We start from the raw sequence: 21,104 nt of genomic DNA, 5'->3' as shown, positions 1-21,104 counted from the left end.
ATTTTATTGAAGTTTAAAGATCAACTAAAATCAGCCACTAAATAGATCCAACTTCATTTGTTATTTTCATTTTGACAATGATTTTCTGAAGGCCATTCTCTTTTTGTCTCACTACAGAAAAATGATTCTAGCAAAGGGTTCAAAGCTGTTAGGTTAGAATAATATTTCTATCGTCATAAAGAATATTAACCATTTTATATCCGTTACAATTTTTATCGTCTATACTGTTATTGCGAAAAAGTAGTCGACATGATTCTCGTTGGTTTGTAATATTCTCTTACCCTCCATGGCAAATATATGAGGTAAAATCCCAGAACTTGTGAGAGCGTAATTTTCAATTTTTATATGCAAAAAGGGAAAAAAAAAAAAATTTTATTCCAAACGTAAAACCATAAAGAGAAGTTATAAATTATTCAATAGCAAAATGGTCCTAAAATGTCGACCCATTTGGTCGAACCATGATCTGGCTCAATTTGACCGATCAGGATCTTGTTGTCTGTCTGTCTCACGTGAGACCAACCGCTATTTAGCTGAGAGCGGAATGAAATGCATGGTGGGGCCCACCTATTGCGATCCAACTTCAAAGCATGGCGTCACTTGGGTTGTGTCGGATTCCAAGTTTACACTCGTTTAGAGGATTTTTTATTTGCGATCGCACCTACCTACCGGTGCGGCCGGCCAAGAATCCGATTCTCACGGGTTCCCGACCACACAAAAACAGTGGGGCTCACGGATGAAATTTAAAATTTTTTGTTTTGTTTTTTTCAAAAAATATTTTTCACCGTGGGCCCCACTGTTTTGTGTGAGTCGGAGGAGCTGATCCGGACTTGCCGGCCAATGGTTAGAGTTTCTTTCACGTAATAAAAAATAAATTAGGCATTATCAATGCAGTGTTGGTGAAATGGTAACATCTATACTTTTCAGTGGAAAGGTCATGCATTCGACACTTAAGAACGACAAAGCTCCCTCTGAATATATATAATCGAGGTACATCATTAGTACATGTAAGCTGGTCCGGATAAACCTCAAACACAAAAAAATAAATAAATTAGACGTTTCTAAGAAGAAGTACAAAAGTATATATATAAATATGATAATTTATTCTTACACCTAAAGATTTAGAAGTTTTGAAATTCACAATATCAAGTCCCTGGCTCTATTTGACTTAATCCCCAAATTTTCAAATCCTCTGTGTTCCTTACTCCACCTCCTCCTCGTTCCACCACTACGCCATAAAAAGACCTTTGCCGAAAGAGAATGGGACTTCTAAGAAAAGTCATTGTCTAAACCATTCGAATTTAGACTTGCCATCCAATTTGGATCACATCATCTCCATCCTTATGTATTACATTAAAAACATTTTAGACTTGGGTTTCCACTTTAGCCTAAAATTCAATTATCCATCCTGATTAAGAAGAATATGCCCGAAAACTCTCCTCAAGAGATAATTAATATTAATATAGGTGGGCCTTCGCCCTTAACTTCAAAAAGATTTGAATTCTCACTTCCTATGTAGAAGTATTAATCTTTTATCATTTGAACTACCCTCAAGGTTATATTCTACTCTTTTTTCCAAAGGTATCATTATGGTTGATTTGAGTTGTGGGTTGGTGGGAGGTTGGTAAAAAGGAAATATTATATATTTTATGTACTTCACCAACCCTTGAGATTTCGACATTTTCCAAATTCCAAAACAGTTGAGTTGGGCTCAGTGGTTGGTTCAAGACTTTCAAGCTAAATCTGGTGCATGCAGCGCAGTGGAGAGATTGAAAGTACTCACCAGACACCAACCACCACCAACACTACATGCCTAAATCTCTGGACGTTGCTTGGGTCCTGCGCAATAAATGCGCGGGACCATCAAGCCATTCACTTTGGGCGGTGGGATCGGAATTTTGGTCGAAATTTCGACTTGATGTTAATGCACAGGATCCAAGCTTTTTCGCTAATCTTTAGATTAAAATTGATGTAACGGATTAATAATGTATTTAACAAAGCATTTGCGTGGAAATTAGTAAATAATTAATTAAGATTAACAAATAATCTTAAAAAGGTGATGTGGGAACATTTTCAAATGGAGTTGTTGAGTGTTGAAAAGAATGGGAAGCTATCGTGGCTCCATCCATCTATGGATAAATTTTAAGCCTGTCAAGTAGAGTAGGTGGAGAAAGTGATTTGAAAAAGTCACTTCTAACTTTGTTTTATAGGTCATTTTCCAGCGATCTCAAGGCTGAGCAGGTTTTTGGACGCATCACTCTTGGAACCAATAATATTCTTGTTCTTATGCAACACGAGGTATTTCTTTAAACTCCTTGTGCATTAGGTTTTAGAAACACAAGATATAAATTTTCTATTACCATTTTATTGTTGACCATTAGTATACAAGATTAATCTCATTGTCACCTTTATTTTATTTTATTTTTTTTATTTTTCCTTTCTTCCACGAAGTAAGGAAAATGTGGAGAGACAACAAAGCTTCGAATTATTAATTTTACTATCTTTGCATAAAAAATCGCTACAATTGCATCAAAAGCATATCCGTGATTACTTCAACCAGTAATGGATGACATTAAAGCATATTTGTTGGTTACTCCTTAAAGCATATTTGTAAATTAGGTAATATTCTTAAAAAGCTATTTTAAAATCATAATGTGATGTTTGACCATCATTATATCAATAAATAGACTTCTTCTTTCCTTTTCTCTTTTTTTTTATTATTATTATTATTTTAAATTAAACTTCCTTAACCCTTAAATCATCATAGGAATAAATATTGATATTTGAATTAATTTGTGGATTGTGTACGATTTCACATACAATTTGTGGGTCATATAAGTTCCTCATATGATCCGATAAAAAAATAATAAAATAACCACGCAAAAAATGTCTGAATCGTCCCCTCGTATTAATAGAGAATTGTATTTCATTTTCACCATTCTACCACATATTTAAGAGAAAAACTAAAGATAGAAGATCCCAACTCTCTAAAAATTTCTTCAAACCATTTAAGGGCCTGTTTGGTTACTTGAGTCTTGGAGATTTCAAAAATCTAGAGATTTCAAATTTATGGAGTTATGGTTCATAAAAGTAACTGTTTGGTTAGCGTGAATCTTTGGAATGAAATCTATAAATTCATCATAAAAAAAAATTATGGAGTCATGGTTCAAATATTTAATGATTTTATACTAGAATTAAAATCTCTGAATTTCATCTCATACTCATAAATCTACAGATTCACGTTTTTAGTATAAAAATGTGAATCTCTAGATTTCATGAATCTAAAGATTCACACAATCAAACAGGTATAAATTTCCCATTTGTGAATCCAGCGATTTCAGATCTCTGAATTCATGTAACCAAATAGGCCTTAAGACTGCGTTTGTTTGCTGGAATAAAGGTAGGGTGGGAAAAAAAGGGGTGGAAAAATTCTTGAAAAAAATGTATATTTCTTACTTTTCCCTTAAATCCCAAAATGGTAGATTGTTTGGTTGTTTGAGGTGGGAAAGTGTGAGACAAATTTCTTTGAAAATTTCCTTGAATCAAGGAAATTTTTCGACTAATGTGGCAACCTAACTTTCCCACCTCAAGCCATTTTAAAACCCCACATACTTGGTGGGACTTTGTGGAAAAGTTGAAAAAAGTAAAAAGTGGGACCCACCACTATCACTTTTCCACAAAACCCTCATTTTCTTCTCCTTCACCCCACTACACATGTGATCTACATGTTTTTTATCCCACCCCACCTTTACAAATAAATACAGTCTAATTATGTACCAAACAATTATAAAAAAACTAAAAGAACAAGAGTTAGGTTTTTTTTTTTTTTTTTATCAAGGATTTATTAGTTGACAAAGAAAAAGCAAGTGAGCAACGGGCGGTTGCCCTTGGTCACCACCTTATGTGTGTTTTTTTTTTTTTTTTTTGGTGTAAACCACCTTATGTGTTTTCAACCCATATGATATGATATGTGGCTTCCCATTACGTATGGTCGTGCAGTCAAGTCACCAACACAACCCTGCACTTCCTATTGTCTACGCCAAATCCATGGTCCCAGCTCCCAACCACATCATATGCCACTTTGGTGACACCCACTTGGAAATATCTTTTTGTGTTCCAATTTCCAAGTCAAAATTTTAGTTTCTCACTTATTTTTATAATTTGATTTTATGTAAAGGTAGTGGCTAAACTTTCGTGTAAATTGTTTGGTTGAACGGTTATAAGAATCTTATCATTAAATTTGATAGGATTAAATCTAAATCATCCATTATAAACGGTTCAGATTTAATTCAATACATCTAGAGCAATCTTACGATATGAGAATTTCTCTTTCTTTTTTTTTTTTTTTTTTTTTTTTGGTAAGATCTCTTTCTTTATCATTGGCCTCATTTTCTTCTCTCATTGTTGGATTTTGTTTTAAAAAAATAATATAATATAATATACTATTTAGATAAGTTTCAAAATCATTAAAACTCTATCTCCCTAGTTTTGTTTTAGGACTCTTGTTTCTATAGGACTCTTCTGGATGTATATTAGGTGATTTAGATTACCATATGCGTTTAGTCCCACATCGGATGGAGCGAATGATTATATGATTATATAATCGTATATAGCTCCTAAGTGGGGTGTATGCTGGTAGAGAGCTATGTGTGGATCACGCGTATGCAACGAAATTGGACCAAGTCGGGCCTGGTTGCGGTAGTGGTCCGTAGACCCTAGTCTAACCAAGCCATGGGGCACCTTAATATTATATAAATAATATTAAGTTGTCTATGATGGGACTTGGGTCGTGGGTCATGGATCTAGAAAGCGGGTCATGGATTTAAAAAACCGGCTTTGGGTTTTGCGGTAGAGAGAGGTGATCGATCATACGGTCACAACTCTCTAGATGACCTTTCGTACATATGCAGCCCTCTGAAGGTGTCCATACGAGTTAGTAAATAGAGTTAAGCTTTGAACAAGAGGCTATTCCGTTTTTTGGTGAAAAACAGAATTTCGAAAATCTAGTGTTAGAAAATTCCTTCTTTTGTTTTCTTCATTCGGTGCTGTGTATTACCTTCGGATCTCCTTTGCAAGTAGACTCCGTTGGAGTGCTGCCTTCGGATCTAAGAGTTGTTGTATCTTGGAGGTAAGAACGTCAAGGTCAAACCCAAGCAGCATAAAGGGGCGTTCAAATACCTTAAGGAAAAGTACAGTTCGTACACCTCAACTCACCTTGTGAAAGTTCGTGCTGTTTTCCTTTCGTTCATTCTACTACATTCGGGTAAGTGATACTGACATAAAGATTTCGTTATATATTTATTTCTTTTTTATTCTGTTATTGGTCTGTCTTTCCTGTGCCTCTGGTCTTCTGGTTCTAACACCTTCATCCGTAACATTTTTTTTTAATCCCTTAGTCTCTTATAAACTAGGATTCTCAAAATTGTGTTCTCGTTATACCCTTCCACCATGTATTTAAGAGATATAAGCTCACTTTTTATCTATTTTATCAATCCTCAAAGTTATGAGAGGAGAAGTCCAAATCTTTAAAGGCTCCATTAAAATAGAGGGTTGTGCTCCCTTCACACCTCTATACAGTATATTAGGAGGGGGTCTACAAGGAACCCATTAAAAATCTCACATTTTATTCATTTTGTTAAAATACATAAGTGGACTCTCTTCTAATATGTAGTAAATAAAATATGAAAATAACACATACTTGTAGTCTAATGAATAGATAATCTAGACTCTCACAAAAGTATAATTCCTCTACCAATTCAAACTCTTGTCTAATTGGAATTAGGATCTGTTTGGTTACATGAATCCAGATATTTTAAATCTCTGGATTCATGAATGCGAGATTTATGTATACTCATTTGGGTGTGAAAAATCTTTGGATTCATATTTTTACACTAAAAATGTGAATCTGTAGATTTATGGTTTTCACCTTTACTATAAAAGTGCTAAACAATTGAGCATTCGCAAAAATCACGTTGACCAAATAGATTTCATTCCACAGATTTAGATTAACAAAACATTTAATTTTATGAATTATGACTCCATATATTTGAAATATCTAGATATTTGAAATCTTCAAACTCATGTAACCAAATAGATTTCATTCCACAAATTCAGGTTAACAAAACGTTTAATTTTATGAATTATGACTCTATAGATTTGAAATCTTCAAAACCAAATAGATTTCATTCCAAAAATTAGCAAAACATTTGATTTATGAATTATGATTCCATAAATTTAAATTTATGGATTTGAAATGTGTAAACTCATATAACCAAACAGGAAATTAATATTAAATGGTTGTGTAAGTGTGTTAGAATATTAGTATTTTATTTTATTTTATAATAGTTTTGGTAAGAGAAGGTTAACATTTTATGAGAATAGTGGGGGTTCTACACATGGAAGGTAATCATTAAGTTTTTCCTTTTTCTTTTTGGAAAGTTTGAAAGAGAGAAACGGTCGGTTACAACTTCCACCGCGAATGCTTCAACAAAGACAACAGGTGCTTTTACCGTGTCAGTTTGAAACAAACCGCTTAACAAAACGTTGAATAATGGTTTAGTTGATTCGATATTATCGGGTGATTCAAGATTCGGGGTTATTGTCGGTTAGTAGCGCGGTTTTGTTTCTTATATTTCTTAAGGGCGTCAATGGTGGGTTAGTAAAGCGGTTAAAAGCCCAAACTCCCTTGGGGAGGTCTTAAGTTCGCACCTATCTGGCGACATTTCATTTTCAGTATTAAAAAAGCACCAGTATCAAAAAAATATATATTTCTTAAGGGTCTGTTTGATTACTGAGTCTGGAGATTTCAAATTTATGGAGTCATAATTTATAAAATTATCTGTTTGGTTAACTGAACATGTGGATGAAATATGTGGTTTCATCTATAATTTTTATGAATACAAAAATGTTTAGTATTTTTATAATAAGGATTAAATCTCTGGATTTTACTTCATACCCATAAATCTACAGATTCACGTTTTTAATGCAAAAAGATGAATCTCTAGATTTAATGAGTCCAATGATTTTCACAACCAAACGGGTATAAATCTCGCATTTATGAATTCAGAGATTTCAAATCTCTAGATTTATGTAACCAGACAGATAGGAGTGTAAATGGATAATCGAAATCCGCTTCCAAATTCGCATCCGCATCCGCATCCGCTTAGGGGTATTCGAATTCGTCTGATTATTAATAGGATGCGGATATGGTATACCCCTTTCTTACTGATTATTATCCGTCCGATTAAGTTATTTATTTAGATTTGTTATTCTTATTTTTATAAATTTTACCTCTAATATATGACTATTTTTCTAGATTTTCTACTAAAATAACTACCAAAATTGTTAAATTCTTAAATTTCAAACCTAGTCCTCACAAATAAAAAGGTAAAGATGTAAACAGATAGTCGAAAACTTGTATTCAATTTATATTCATGCCCATTTAGAAGAATCTACTTAAGAAAATAATTATCTGATTATCATCCGAATTCGACAAAATCAGTCCGAAAACCGATAGAATATTATCCGAATCCGTCTGAATATAATAGGATGCGGATATGGATATACCACTATCCGATCTGAATCCGGTCCGTTTACACCCCTACAGACAGGCCCTACAGATATGGAAGTCATTGGAAACTTTCATTTTTCCAAAGATCCGGTTCAATTTTTAATTCAAGCGTCTAAAATCCATGGATAGTTTGACTTATTTGTGCTACATATTCTCTTTGGAATTGGAGAAATAGAGATATATATGAAGAGGATTTTGTTTGACCAATGATGAGTTGAAGTTGATCGAGCACTACGTGAGAACGTTGGTTGCTGCCTGAGTAACGTGCTCTTCGATGCTACCAAACAGTAAGAGTTCGAAGGTTTTAAACATGTGAAAAACCCATGTGATCAAATCAAGTGCAATGTGAATGCTTCTCTCAAAAGGAATGAGAACTATATATAGATTGGGGGGGGGTGTTTTGTAGGATCAAGAGGGACTCTTTAAAGGAGGTGAAGAAAGTTTCAGGCATTAATGGAAGTGTGAAGTTTGTTCATATTGGGAGAGAAACAAACAAAGTCGCTAACTAAATGTATAACGTGCAACTTTGTTCTTAGACTCATGGACATTTTTTCCACATCCTCCAACTAAAGTAGAATGATTTCTCATGGTGGATGGAGAGTGTTGTTTAAGTTAAGTTTTTTATTATTTTCATTAGACTTGTTTAACCTCGTGAAGAAATAAGAAAAAGAAAACTGGTACTCAATCCCTCTCTGCTCCTTGGATCCCATCATATTCATTATATTGTCATTTGTCAAAAAAATGTAACAAATTATTCTAATTTTTTCCAAAAAAATACAAAACAAAAAAAAGTAGTGTTTCTTCGTCTAAAAAAGAAATATATATATATAGTTTTTGTTTTTTAGGTAATAGAAAAAAAATTATTTGTTCTTATTTATAAAATTAATACTAAATTAAAAATTTCATTCTAACCCCTTGAAATAAAGCATGATATACCAATAACATGCATTTTTTTAACGTATGATCTGATTTAATGAAAATTTAGCAAAAAATTGTCTATACCTACTTTATTTTTTATTTTTTATTTTTGATAAACACTTTTGAATTTTTTTTATTAACTATTAAAGGGGTAGGGGAGGGGAGGGGAGGGGAGGGGAGAGTAAGGTATGAGATATTTTCCTAACTTCTGTTAATACTATATTTCCTCACCAACCCACAGACAGAAGAGCTTCAATTAACATTGACTTCTACAAAAAAAAAAAAAAAAATTAACGAATATTTACGCTGGCCCTAAGCGTGATGTTTCACGCATCACTTCCACCAACTCCACTTAAATTTACGTTCTACGCCAGATACTTACAACGCTAACCCTACACAAAAGCACAAAATCAGGGGGCAATAACGGAATACCAAAAAATCAGAATTATGAACTACTAAGTTAGAGAGAGAGACTCAGACTGTGACTCCCAAATCAAAGAGAGAGAGAGAGCACGAATAATTGAAGATCCACACGTGTGGGCCCCACTCTCACGCTACCCTCTGATCGGGTGGACCTCAACGGCTCAGCCCACCGGATCCCATAAGCCGTTTGTGACCGTGCGTTCCCCTATATAAACACGTTTCAATGCCGTTCATCCTCGCCCACTCTCACTCACTTCTCTTCGTCTCCAGTCCTCTCTCTCGAAGCAGAGTTTCAGATCTGAATCTGTTTCTTTCTTTGTGATCTTCAGCCATGGCTCTTCTTGTCGAGAAGACCTCATCAGGTCGCGAGTACAAGGTTAAGGACATGTCTCAGGCTGATTTCGGTCGTCTCGAGATCGAACTCGCTGAGGTTGAGATGCCTGGTTTGATGTCTTGCAGATCTGAGTTTGGTCCTTCACAACCCTTTAAGGGAGCTCAAATCACTGGCTCCCTTCACATGACCATTCAAACCGCCGTCCTTATCGAAACCCTAACCGCTTTGGGTGCTGAGGTTCGTTGGTGCTCTTGCAACATCTTCTCCACTCAGGACCATGCCGCCGCTGCTATCGCTCGTGACAGTGCTGCAGTCTTTGCCTGGAAGGGGGAGACTCTTGAGGAGTACTGGTGGTGTACGGAGAGAGCTCTTGATTGGGGCACTGGCAGTGGTCCAGATCTGATTGTTGATGATGGTGGTGATGCCACTTTGTTGATTCATGAGGGTGTGAAGGCTGAGGAGGAGTATGAGAAGACTGGCAAGTTGCCTGACCCTGCTTCCACCGATAACGCTGAGTTTCAGATCGTTCTTCGGATCATTAGGGATGGATTGAAGGCCAGTCCCAAGAAGTACCACTGCATGAAGGACAGACTGGTTGGTGTTTCTGAGGAGACCACCACTGGAGTGAAGAGGCTTTACCAGATGCAGGCCAATGGGACATTGCTCTTCCCTGCCATTAATGTCAACGACTCTGTTACCAAGAGCAAGGTTTGTTTTTTTAAAACCTCGTTAATTTGTTAATTTTTTTAACGATTCAGATCTATAATGACTTGCCTCAGATCTAGGGTTTATGACTCTCTGTTCCGTCGTCACTATACATGGTGGTAGTCTTATATAGAATGGCCTTACTGAATCTGATTGCGAGTTCATTTAAATGTTTTTGGTGTTAATTGCTTTCCCTTCTCGGCATCTTGTCGCATGATTTCTTCACGGAACTCCTTGTGTCATTATTTACGCCGAATTACTTGATTTCGATTACTCTTGTGTTCCTTTTCGCGGATAGATAATTCATTTAAATTTATTCAGGAACAAGAAGAAACGAATTACAATTTTTATCAATACTTACTCTTGTGGTATTTTTGAAACTGCTTGGCCCTTTAGTTATCCAGAACTTCATTTCTCTACGGATATCGTTCAGATCTATGCAATGCTTTTCATTTCTAAATTTCTAGCTACTCTTTTGTAAAATTTTCAGAAGTCCGCTGGATTTTTTTATTTTATTTTATTTTATTTTATTGGGAGCAGTATAGTTTTATATATGGGGATGGGGGCTTGAACCCATACTCTGTTCAGAAGTACGAGTCTTTATCAGTCTATCAACCCCTCAGCATTGGCAGAAAGCTGATCTTGTTGTCCCATCCTGATATGAATGAATGCTTGGAATTCCTCCTTTAAAAAAAAAAACAAAACGCTTTGTGTCCTCGGATGCGGGCGTTTTGGAATCTGTGATTAATGGTCTTTCACTCGAGGTGGTTTTGCCTTATTTCTTAACCCTATGATTGGTTGATTAAGATAAATTCAATATGTAAGTGGTTTAGCTCATATTTTAAGGCTTTACCAGATTTATCTAAGAATGTGCTTGTAGCTTTGCTTTTAGAAACAATGGGTTCTCTGCTTTTTGAAATCTACTTGTAGATCTGACGTTCGATTCTAATTATGATCTCTTTTACTATTCCTGCTTTTAAATTCGATTATTTCTTTGCCCTAACTTGCTTTTCATGCGGCTCTGTAACAGTTTGACAATCTCTATGGATGCCGTCACTCCCTCCCTGATGGGTTGATGAGAGCTACTGATGTTATGATTGCTGGAAAGATCGCAGTTGTTGCAGGGTATGGAGATGTTGGCAAGGGATGTGCTTCTGCCCTCAAGCAGGCTGGTGCCCGTGTCATTGTGACTGAGATTGACCCCATCTGTGCCCTTCAAGCTTTGATGGAAGGCTTCAATGTCCTGACCCTTGAAGATGTGCTTTCAGAAGCTGACATCTTCGTTACCACTACCGGTAACAAGGACATTGTCATGGTGGACCAAATGAGGAAGATGAAGAACAATGCCATTGTCTGCAACATTGGGCACTTTGACAATGAGATCGACATGCACGGTCTTGAAACATTCCCTGGTGTGAAGAGGATCACCATCAAGCCACAGACAGATAGGTGGGTCTTCCCTGACACCAACTCAGGCATCATCATTTTGGCTGAAGGTCGTCTGATGAACCTTGGATGTGCCACTGGTCACCCTAGCTTTGTGATGTCTTGCTCATTTACCAACCAGGTGATTGCTCAATTGGAACTCTGGAACGAGAAGAACACTGGCAAGTATGAGAAGAAGGTGTACGTTCTACCTAAGCACCTTGATGAGAAGGTTGCTGCCCTTCACCTTGGAAAGCTTGGGGCTAGGCTCACCAAGCTTACTCCTGAGCAGTCTGAGTACATTAGCATTCCTGTTGAGGGTCCATACAAGCCTCCTCACTACAGGTACTGAGAGACTTGAAGAGAACTGAAGATCCAAAGCTTTCAAGGACTTGTGTACTTTTTTTTATCTTCGTTTCTCTTTTACGTATTTCTAGATTATCCTGGTAGTTTTGTGATGGCTGTGGTTGTTTTGGGGTTTGGGGGTTGTTGCCGAGAGGAGTGATTTGGTCTCTGTTACAATTAATATTAAGCGGAAGACCTTGGGTTTTGAATAAGGATGAGATGGTAGTGGTGGAATTGTTTTGGTGGATATTTATAAGCTGGAAAGCTGCTGTTGTTTCAGCTGCTTTTTTTTTTTTTTTTTTTTTGGCTGGTTTCAGCTTCCTTCTTTTTTAAATGCAAAATGAGAAAAAAGAGTATTTTTTCCCAAAAATTGTTCCTGCAGTAGTGAACAACCGCAAATATTGGATGATTGGCCTGGAACTTAAGAACGTGTCGGGGGTTTTAGGAAGCTGAGGCACCAATTTTAGTTAGGATGCTGTCTCAGCACATAATCTGCAAATTTTTTCACCCCAGAATAAAAAAACTCACGTTTTGGGATTTTATGGAAGGGTATAATTTAAAATTTTTTTCTGTCTTTTTTTCTTACCTCACTTCTATTCCGGCAAATCAACTGTGACTGGTTTTTTTTTTGGGTAAAGGGAGTTCCTAATTCTTTCTTTTTTGAAGAGTGAAGACCCTAGTTCAAGATGTCTAATAAAGTATGACTTTCAGATTGTTAAAAAGTTGCAGTTTATGTTAGTTTGGTTTGATGTGAAACTGTGAATGATCAGGTAAATTTTGAAGAGTTTTTAAGTAGAGCTCACTTTTTTTTTTGGTAAATATTGGAGTTCACTTAAGCGAGGGTGAAACACTAAGTGCAAAATATAATGGATGCTCACCTTTTGTATTTTGAAAAATTACCTGCTACCCATGACATATTTGCTCTTATGCATAATAGATTGATGTTATTACCCCTTGCACACTTTCTACGCATCTTTCACCACTGGAAGAAGAGTTAACGGGTTCGGAACTTTCATGTCCTCCACTTCCTATGCACCGGTGGTTATCATGTCTGCTCTTATCTTGATTGAAGGAGAAGAAACTTGTGGATCATGTGAATGGAACTGAGTAAGTTCCAACTTATGAAGATAAATATGGTGATTGGATGTCAGTCAGAGACGTTCAGAATCAGGAAAATTCAGAATTTTGTGATATTGAAGTTAACTTCGTTGTCCTTTTCTCAGAACGCAGGTGGTTAGATGGCCGCCGGTGAGATCGTTTCGAAAGAATGCATGAAAAGCTGATTCCTTTCCTCTGGTCCTTTGGACAATGGACAGTGCATCCAATATCCATCTCTTCTAGGTATCATGGCAATTCTGATTCTTCAAATGACACTCATACTACTACTATTCATCACCAGAGTGATGAACTTTGAATCACAAGAACAAGAATTGAAGACCACCCAGTCATGTCTGAAGCTGAATCATTGCTACCCATCAAAGATGATGAGATCCTCTACCCCCATCTATTAACTTATAATATACTAATCTACCAGGAATAACTGGATCTTTGAGCTACAATTTGATGAAAGAATATCCAAGAGATTTGTAAGCCCAATACCTACTTATTAATGGATTCAAAATTGGTAAGAAGAGGGACGGCTGTAAGTAAAATCTTGATTCTGAGCTGCTAATGCTAAACCCAATCCTTACAATAGCCACAAAACAATAAAACCATCCATATTTCTTAGTTGCCATCAAAATTCAAGATTATTTTCAAGGTCAGCTGAGAATGTTAGAAATTTTAACCTAACATCACTTGACCCCAATCCTGATTCAGTACCAAAATTCTGAGCATAGGTTCAACCCTAGAAAGAAATATCTAGAAATGAACTTTGGGTATTACTACTGTTTTTGCAGGTTGGAATTGTAGTTGGTGTTACAATTAACTTCAGAAACCCAGATCAGATACCTTTGGGGCTTCAAAGTGGAACAGAATCCATTGAAAACCTAGAAAATAGAATCATGAACAAGCAAAGATTACCATGCTTTTGATCGCTTCTTTTTTCTGGAAGGATTCAAATGACTGAAAAAGGAGACTTAATTCCATGTAGTATAATCTGATTTAGAAGGGGGACATTTAAATATGAAGGATAATTCCATTTTGAATCGATGGTTACATTCTTCCTCTGTTGAGAGCAAGCTAAGCTCAATCTATGCACTAAATAGGCCTTCTTCAGAGTTGAGAAACCATGCCAAACCAAACATACATAATAGAAAAGCTGAAGAATGATGATGGAAAATAAAATGGAATTTCATGTATACCAACAGAGATTGATTGAGAAGAGATCAAGAGTCAGAACGACATCTATAATACTTGGAACAGCCTCTGGTTTCGGGATTTGACTGAGGTGGATGGCAGCTATCGGTTTTTGTGTAAGCTTGACCACTAGCACCTCCACCACAGACGGGCTGGTTGGGTTTTACAGCTCCATATGAGATATACCTCTGCGATTCTTGGAGAAGAAGCCTTGCAGCTGTCTCTGACTCCATCAGAAACTCTTCTTCTTCGTGGCATTCTGCAATGGAACCGTTGCATCGTGGGTAGGCATCTCTGCTACTGAGTGTAGCAGAGAAGACCACTGCTGGTAGAACAATGAGGAGAAGAAGGAAGAAGAGATGGTAAGATCTAACCCAGCTGGTTTCCATTATAGTTTGTCTTGCTTCTCTCTTGCCCTCTTCTTCTTGTTTTGTCATTTGTAATGGGTTGTTTTATATGGGAACAGTTCTTGCTTTTTTAAAGTCTGGATATGTGATGGTGGAAGAACCACCACACCAAATGCCACTGAGAGAATGTTGCTTTTGCTCTCTTACCATGTAAAAACACACTCAAGAAAACCCCATTCACTTTGACATTTTGGGCCCAAAAAAAAGGGAAATCCCATTCACACGGGGACCTCTATCACGGGTGTCTCACTCTCACCAACCCATTTTGTAGAGGCTTTCATATCTTCCTTTTGGTAATTATAGAGGCTTTAATATTGAAAGAGTAATTGAGTCTGTTTAGCTAAGGAACATGGGTTTGTCTAGGAACTGGGTTGATTTAATTGAATAGTCCAAAAATGTGATCAAAGAGCACTAATGACCTACCCACCTTGAGTACTTTTCAAAAAGCTTTGGGTCAGTCAGGCCAAGCTTTTAAGACTCGATCCTGACCCGAGCCTATAGCAATCTTTGTTGGTCGTCACTAGAAAACATTGATCAGCTTCTGAGCATCTGGGACCGTGACAAAGGATCCACAGATTTGGTGCCATATTCACCATGAATGTTGCACCTGCCGTGTTATTCTGGCATGTCAATCTGAGAAGAAATTCGCACTGGCTGGGCCATCCAATGTCTCAGAACGGTCAAGTTACATGATGTATACCTCTCACCTGCTTCATCCAAGAGTCCTGCTAATTGACTTTCATCTAGCTTTTGGCTACTTAGCTTGGAGCTTTAAAAACCCAATCTCTTGGAGGTAGTGTTGTTCTTAATCTAACTTGCTTGTTGGAGGCAGCTACTTACTACTTAGTTGATCCGTACTTCTTGTTATGAATTAACTAAATGACATCATTCTCTCCGAAAACTAGCTAAGCTAATTTTATTAGCTTCCTTCAATCAAATCAATAAATCTTTTGATTGACGAGCAAGCAAGCCCGCCTCGGCGCGGGAAGGGGAGAGTGGCCAAGTCGTCAAAAGCGACAAGACTGTAAATCCATTGAAGGTTTTCATTGTAGGTTCAAATCCTGCCTCTCCCAACCAATAAAAACCCACCTAGTCCCAGCCTAGAAGAGGGCTCAAGAACGTGATAATACCTTGAGAGCCATAAGCCATTGAGTTCAAATAGGTGTGGGAATGAAATTATTCTCACCAGAATACATTTAATTTATTACACAACCCAATTCAAAGATTACCCTAAACATGCAACCTTCCCGTGTTAACAATTTGAAGTGATAAAATCACCCTCAACCCCATACCACTGAACAAGCTTCAGTTCTTAGGTCCATATATCCGAAGTGCAGTCACCTCCAGGATATCTCATCTCATGTGCCAGGGAAGGTCCTTCAGGTTCAGCTCCAAAGTCCACAAAGAAATCTTTGTTTATTGCTAGGCCTCCTTTCTCTGTGTCCACATCGATCTGTAACATATGCGAACCTTTCTCTACAAGGTCTTTGTAGAACTGCCGATCCCATGCACTGAAGAGTGAGTTGGTAACGTAGAGCCGCTTTCCATCTAAACTTAATTGGATCATCTGAGGCCCTCCCCTCAGACTATGACCCTGAAAGGAATACGTGAACATAAGCACACAACTAGATATATCTAATGTCTCATGCTTCCTTTTTGTGTGTGTGTGTGTCTAAGACAAGTTTCATTGAACAGAAGAGAACTGTTGGAAAAGGATCCACAGCAACAGAATGTAGGAATGGAACAGGTCCACAACGGGGGACAACACAAATTTCACGAAAATGTGGTGACAAACCTGGATTTCTGGGACTTCAAATTGTTGCTCAGTACCATCTTCAGCTACAGCCACTACAGGGCTTCCCTTTTGAATCAGTCCCCCAACCCACACTTGGCCTGTCAACACTGGCTTCTTGGGGTCTTCGATGTTATATTGCCTGATATCCCCATGAAGCCAGTTCACGAAATAGAGGAAACGATCATCAAGAGACATCAGAAAGTCGGTTATAAGCCCAGGCATTTCTGGAAGAAACCAGTTCTTCACCTTCAGTGGTTGCACAGATATTGCAACCTGCAAATAAATAACAGAATAGGCATGTTGGTTATATTGCAAACATGCATAATTAGAAAATGCACAGTAAGACCATGAATTATTGGCACACCTCGTGATCCCATGATCCATCTGCAGTCTTAAAAAATCTGACCATGTTGCTGGTTAAGGCACACCCCACAAATCCTGTATCTTTTGAAGGATCATGCAAGAACCTAATCTGCAAACGAGTTAAATGGTTCTTGTACAGGTTGTCATCACATTACACATTACCTCCCAATGCATAGAAACTTAAAAACAAGTGGCATAGAAGTGTAAGCTTAGAGATTAAGGGTCCACCTCCAATGGTAGTAGCCCTGTATTGCCCAGATCCATGGTCTGTTTTAGTTCACCACCAGGCCAGCTGTATACATGTAAATGTCTTCCATAGAGACCATCTGAAACATGCTGAAGATTGAATCCTTTTGTGAAAGCTGATGGAGCTCCCCACGAAGAGCTTATCATAATCCCATGGCGTGGTTGGTACCAGAAATCATATCCGAAAAGTGGACTATGACCTGGTTTCTCCCACCTGGATTGTAACGGAGGAGCTAAACAGTAAGAAAACCATGATTGCCAATATCCAATTAAACTGAAAAAGCAATCACATTGGAGCAACAGAGAATATTAAATAAACTACAAATAAAGGGTTATTTAAGAACATCCTGATATGCTTATAGAATTTCTCATGATAGTTTTGCAACAAATCAGCCATCTATCTATCATGTGTGTCTTGACAGTTGAACAAGAAAATGGCAACATTGTTGAGAAGAAGACATGATCATCTTGTAGATCTGGACATCCTTGGCATATAGTACAGCAAATGATTACATTATGTGAGTAAGATGACTCAATCAGTAAGAAACAATAGAAAAAAAATTTTGTATTCATATCTACTTAAAATTTTCAACTCTCGCTCCACTGCTCTTGCACAGGATACAGACACTGAGCTCAGAATCAACAAACCAGGGAAAGACTTCAAGATATATTACTAGAACTGCTTATCCCGAAAGCCCAAGCTAATAACTAAGGGCAAAATTGACTTATATCAATGCAAAAAATATGTATCAGCTGATCAACACTCCACAGATGTGCAGGCCCATGCACACAGCTCTGCATGTGAAACCAATCATGTGGCACCAAGAGACAAAAGGTGTGAGAGTAGACAACACACAAACCCCTCATATTTGCAATCCAACACCCTGACCTTTTTACACATTAAAACCACTAATTGCAAAAGTTCAAGCTGTGTTGAGCAAGGGCACCAGTATATCAACACAATTATATGTATCAGCAATATTCAATTCCACTTAAAAATAAAATAGCAGTCATCCAGTTCAAGATCATAACTTTCAAAGTTGAAAGCACAATTTCCCTTGCAGACCAAGTAAAAAATCATCCATCCCACTGCTAACCGAGCCCAATCAGGTTTCTTTTGGGTTGCATTTTCTTTGGATGAATATAGTTTTGTTTAAGATCAAATTAGGTTATGACAGAACATGGCTTCTATAGAAAACCTCAAGCATTTTAGTTCTGCTCTAGTCCTTAACCTGCCATGCAGCCTATTTTAATCAATTCAAGTTAATATTAGCTGATCTATAATGAATATAGTAGACCGTCATCCTGCAAATAAACACACATAAAACAAAGAAATACTCCAATGAACCCAGAATTAGAGCTTTTCAAATTTGGCAGAACATAGAATTAGGAACTCAAATGTGTTGTCCACAAGGTCCCCCCCCCCCCCCCATTCCAGTGATAATAACTAAGGGCAACATTGATTTTGCAATAATATGTATCGGCTGATCACCACCATGTTAATTTTTTTTCTTTTAAGGGTGAAGGCAATGGTAGAAATGTCATTGAATCCTGGTTCTGTTCCTGGCTGAATCTCCTCTCAGAATGTAGGAGAGGAAAAGACAACACCAAGGGTTGTTGTCAACAGAATGCCCATGCAACATGTCACTTCTCAAGAAACATGTCTGTTGACCATTCAAGCATGTCCTCCAACAGTCTGTACATAGTAAAAGGGAACAGAGTAAATGATATAGGCTATTACCTGCCCTTAACATTGAAGTCTGAATCAAGAAGAAGAAACCCATTCCCCTCAGCATTTCCATCTTTATCTCCGAGGCAAGAAACCATAATATCTCCAGTTGCAAGGCAATGGGAAGTGTGGGGATATGCTAATCCAGTCTTTGCCACAATCTCTTCGGGCTCAACAATTTTGTGCAAAGATGGAGCCCTTTGGTTTTTTGTGTCAACTGCATAAATGCGACCTGAACTGGAAGAAAGAATTAACATGTTATGGTTCAAATCTCACTCAAGATTATTTAGCAAGGAAAGAGACATTTGAAGTGACTAGTAAACATGAGGTATCCACCATATGTATGCATCTTTCACTTTGAAGTGACTGGTAAAGTAGGAGCATAGTTCAACAGCCAGATCATAGACACATGAATGGAACAATTAAATATATATAAGGAAAAAGAACAGATCAAAGAGGTGCTGATTCATCATTGGTTGTATACTTAATTTAGCTTTTCAAGGAATAAACACAAGGTACCACAGCACAGTATTTTTCTTTTGTAGGGCCTTGATTCATAGCCTTAAGACCCCTAATTCTTTTGTTTACTACTGCTTTACCTATAGTTTGGAGGTTTGTTGTATATTTTGTTTGTTAGGATACACAAAAGTCTGCAGAAGTACACTCCACATCTTATGTAACTAGTTATAGGTCCACCAAATGGTTTCTGTTGACTAGCCTGAGTTCAAATTTCTTACACCAGTGATGGGAGGACCAGAAAACGGCGGTTGGCAGTTGGATCTCCATGACAAGAACTGCAGGAATTCCAACCAGAGTGGTGTAGCTCATCATGTAAGTAAGGCACAGGCAGTCTGTGGATAACTTTTGAATAAGTAGGTGAGCTTGGATCTACATCCAGTGTGGCCAAGTAATCAGGCTTTTCTTTTCCTGTTCCTGTTCATATAATCAATCATAATTATAAATTGCCACATCAAAAACTTGAAACAGAAAATAACTCAAATTATTGAAACATTGAGCAGGAATAGTGACTGATAAAAGCAACACAAGAAAAATCCAATTGGTTGTCCCTAGAAATTAAATAAAACAACTTTTTTTCTCAACCATGTCAACTACGCAGGCCTAATTGGCAAGCCACTAATAATGCGAGAACAGTGGAAGCTGATTATCTCCTTAATAATGTTTATCAGGGTTATGTAATGAATATCATAGTCTACAATTCATGTGGAATACCGACCAATCACAGTAACTTCCTTAAAAAGAATACCAAAAAAAGATCTCTAAAAAACTTACTGTTTGTGATTTACTGTTTGATTCTACGGAGGAGAAACCATGAAAACCTACATTAATGAAAAAAATTTATAATCTTTTTGCATTTCAATAATCTTGAATTAATCCAAGTACTGGTAAGACTTCTCATTCTTTTGGACCGACTAAGCTTGTACGTCAAGAATCTCCGCCCAAAAATAAGCGATCATAGAATGGTAAGAGCAAAGATCCTCACTAATTCTAAAATATTGCAACCATCAACTCAAAACCCGTTCTTAAAATCAAGAAAAATATAATAAATAAGAGGTTTCCTGTTTCATGTTTGCTTTGATGCCGTCAATCTAAGGACATATCATCCAAATTGACAACAATAGCAACCTGCAACAGAATAACAAGAAATAAACTTTGCTAAACAAATATCGCAAAGTCCCAAGTTCAAAGTTTTGACAGTATCATCTTATTCAAATTATAACATTCCAAAGCATGATTGAAATGATCAGGCCTCTGTTTTGGACCCAGCACAGCATTTAGCTAATATATCAGTAGAAAAAAACAATCATTGTCAACCACGGTTTTCGTTAACTAAACAAGATAATCAAATAAAGCTCCAAAATCACATTTTCCAGAACAAAACCACTTTAAAAGGGCAATAAACTTCACAAAAAGTATCCTCAGCACAGAGGGAACTTCAAAGCAAATATTAGCTCAGATCTGCTGCATTCTTGTCCATCAAGAACAAGGATACTTTACTTTGAACTGATCATTAAAAAAACCCACAAAAAATACATCAACAAACTCATTTTTGACAGTCATTTGAGCTAGACAAAGAGATGGGTACCTGAATAAACACAAGCAACATATAGAATAGATTCTCTTGGACCAGACATGGCTTCGAGTGGAGACGCATATCCTGGTCCTTTAGTGCAACAACCATTGGAAACGGTCGCGTGTTGTACATCGACAGACGCCATTGTTACTTGAGAAGTTGAAGAAACACAAAGAGTGAATGACAGAAACTGCAAATGAATGCCAACAGAGAAGGACTATCTATTTCTCTTTTTCTCCAGAACCCATGCCAGAACCAGAAGGCGTTAAAATAGCATGGCCATGGGCCGAAAATCGTGTCCAAAGCGCTAGGTGTCTGGTGTCTGAGATTCTAAGCCTTCCTCTATTGACTGGTAATGAATTTTTCTATATAAAATTTATCTTCCAAATCAGGAAATTCAGGATTCACATTTATCTTGATGGGCGGTTCAATCTTATCATTAATGTGGAGTAGTGTA

General features: G+C 37.2%; 3 protein-coding genes across 3 annotated transcripts; 1 reads left to right on the top strand and 2 right to left on the bottom strand.

The window, feature by feature from the left end:
- The first annotated feature begins 9,153 nt into the window (after window positions 1–9,153).
- LOC149010316 (adenosylhomocysteinase) lies at window positions 9,154–11,830 on the top strand. Its single transcript, XM_089161245.1, has 2 exons — window positions 9,154–9,950; window positions 10,978–11,830. Exons 1-2 carry the CDS (start codon window positions 9,240–9,242, stop codon window positions 11,722–11,724), a joined length of 1,458 nt encoding a protein of 485 aa, XP_089017371.1. The 5' UTR covers window positions 9,154–9,239; the 3' UTR covers window positions 11,725–11,830.
- A 2,214-nt stretch (window positions 11,831–14,044) lies between these two features.
- LOC149010315 (protein RALF-like 32) lies at window positions 14,045–14,404 on the bottom strand. The gene has a single exon (XM_089162421.1). The coding sequence runs from the start codon at window positions 14,402–14,404 to the stop codon at window positions 14,045–14,047; it is 360 nt and encodes a 119-aa protein (XP_089018547.1).
- A 1,139-nt stretch (window positions 14,405–15,543) lies between these two features.
- LOC149010314 (selenium-binding protein 1-like) lies at window positions 15,544–21,013 on the bottom strand. Its single transcript, XM_089162894.1, has 7 exons — window positions 20,660–21,013; window positions 19,293–19,488; window positions 18,568–18,792; window positions 16,809–17,040; window positions 16,582–16,689; window positions 16,218–16,490; window positions 15,544–16,016 (listed from the first exon to the last, which is right to left on the bottom strand). Exons 1-7 carry the CDS (start codon window positions 20,790–20,792, stop codon window positions 15,735–15,737), a joined length of 1,449 nt encoding a protein of 482 aa, XP_089019020.1. The 5' UTR covers window positions 20,793–21,013; the 3' UTR covers window positions 15,544–15,734.
- Window positions 21,014–21,104: the final 91 nt, after the last annotated feature.

This window comes from Hakea prostrata, chromosome 7 (genome assembly GCF_041222555.1).
Source record: "Hakea prostrata isolate BN-2017 chromosome 7, UWA_Hpros_2, whole genome shotgun sequence".
Lineage (NCBI taxonomy): Eukaryota > Viridiplantae > Streptophyta > Magnoliopsida > Proteales > Proteaceae > Hakea > Hakea prostrata.
The sequence above is the reverse complement of the archived record's forward strand: the minus strand, read 5'-3'. Positions and strand labels throughout refer to the sequence as shown.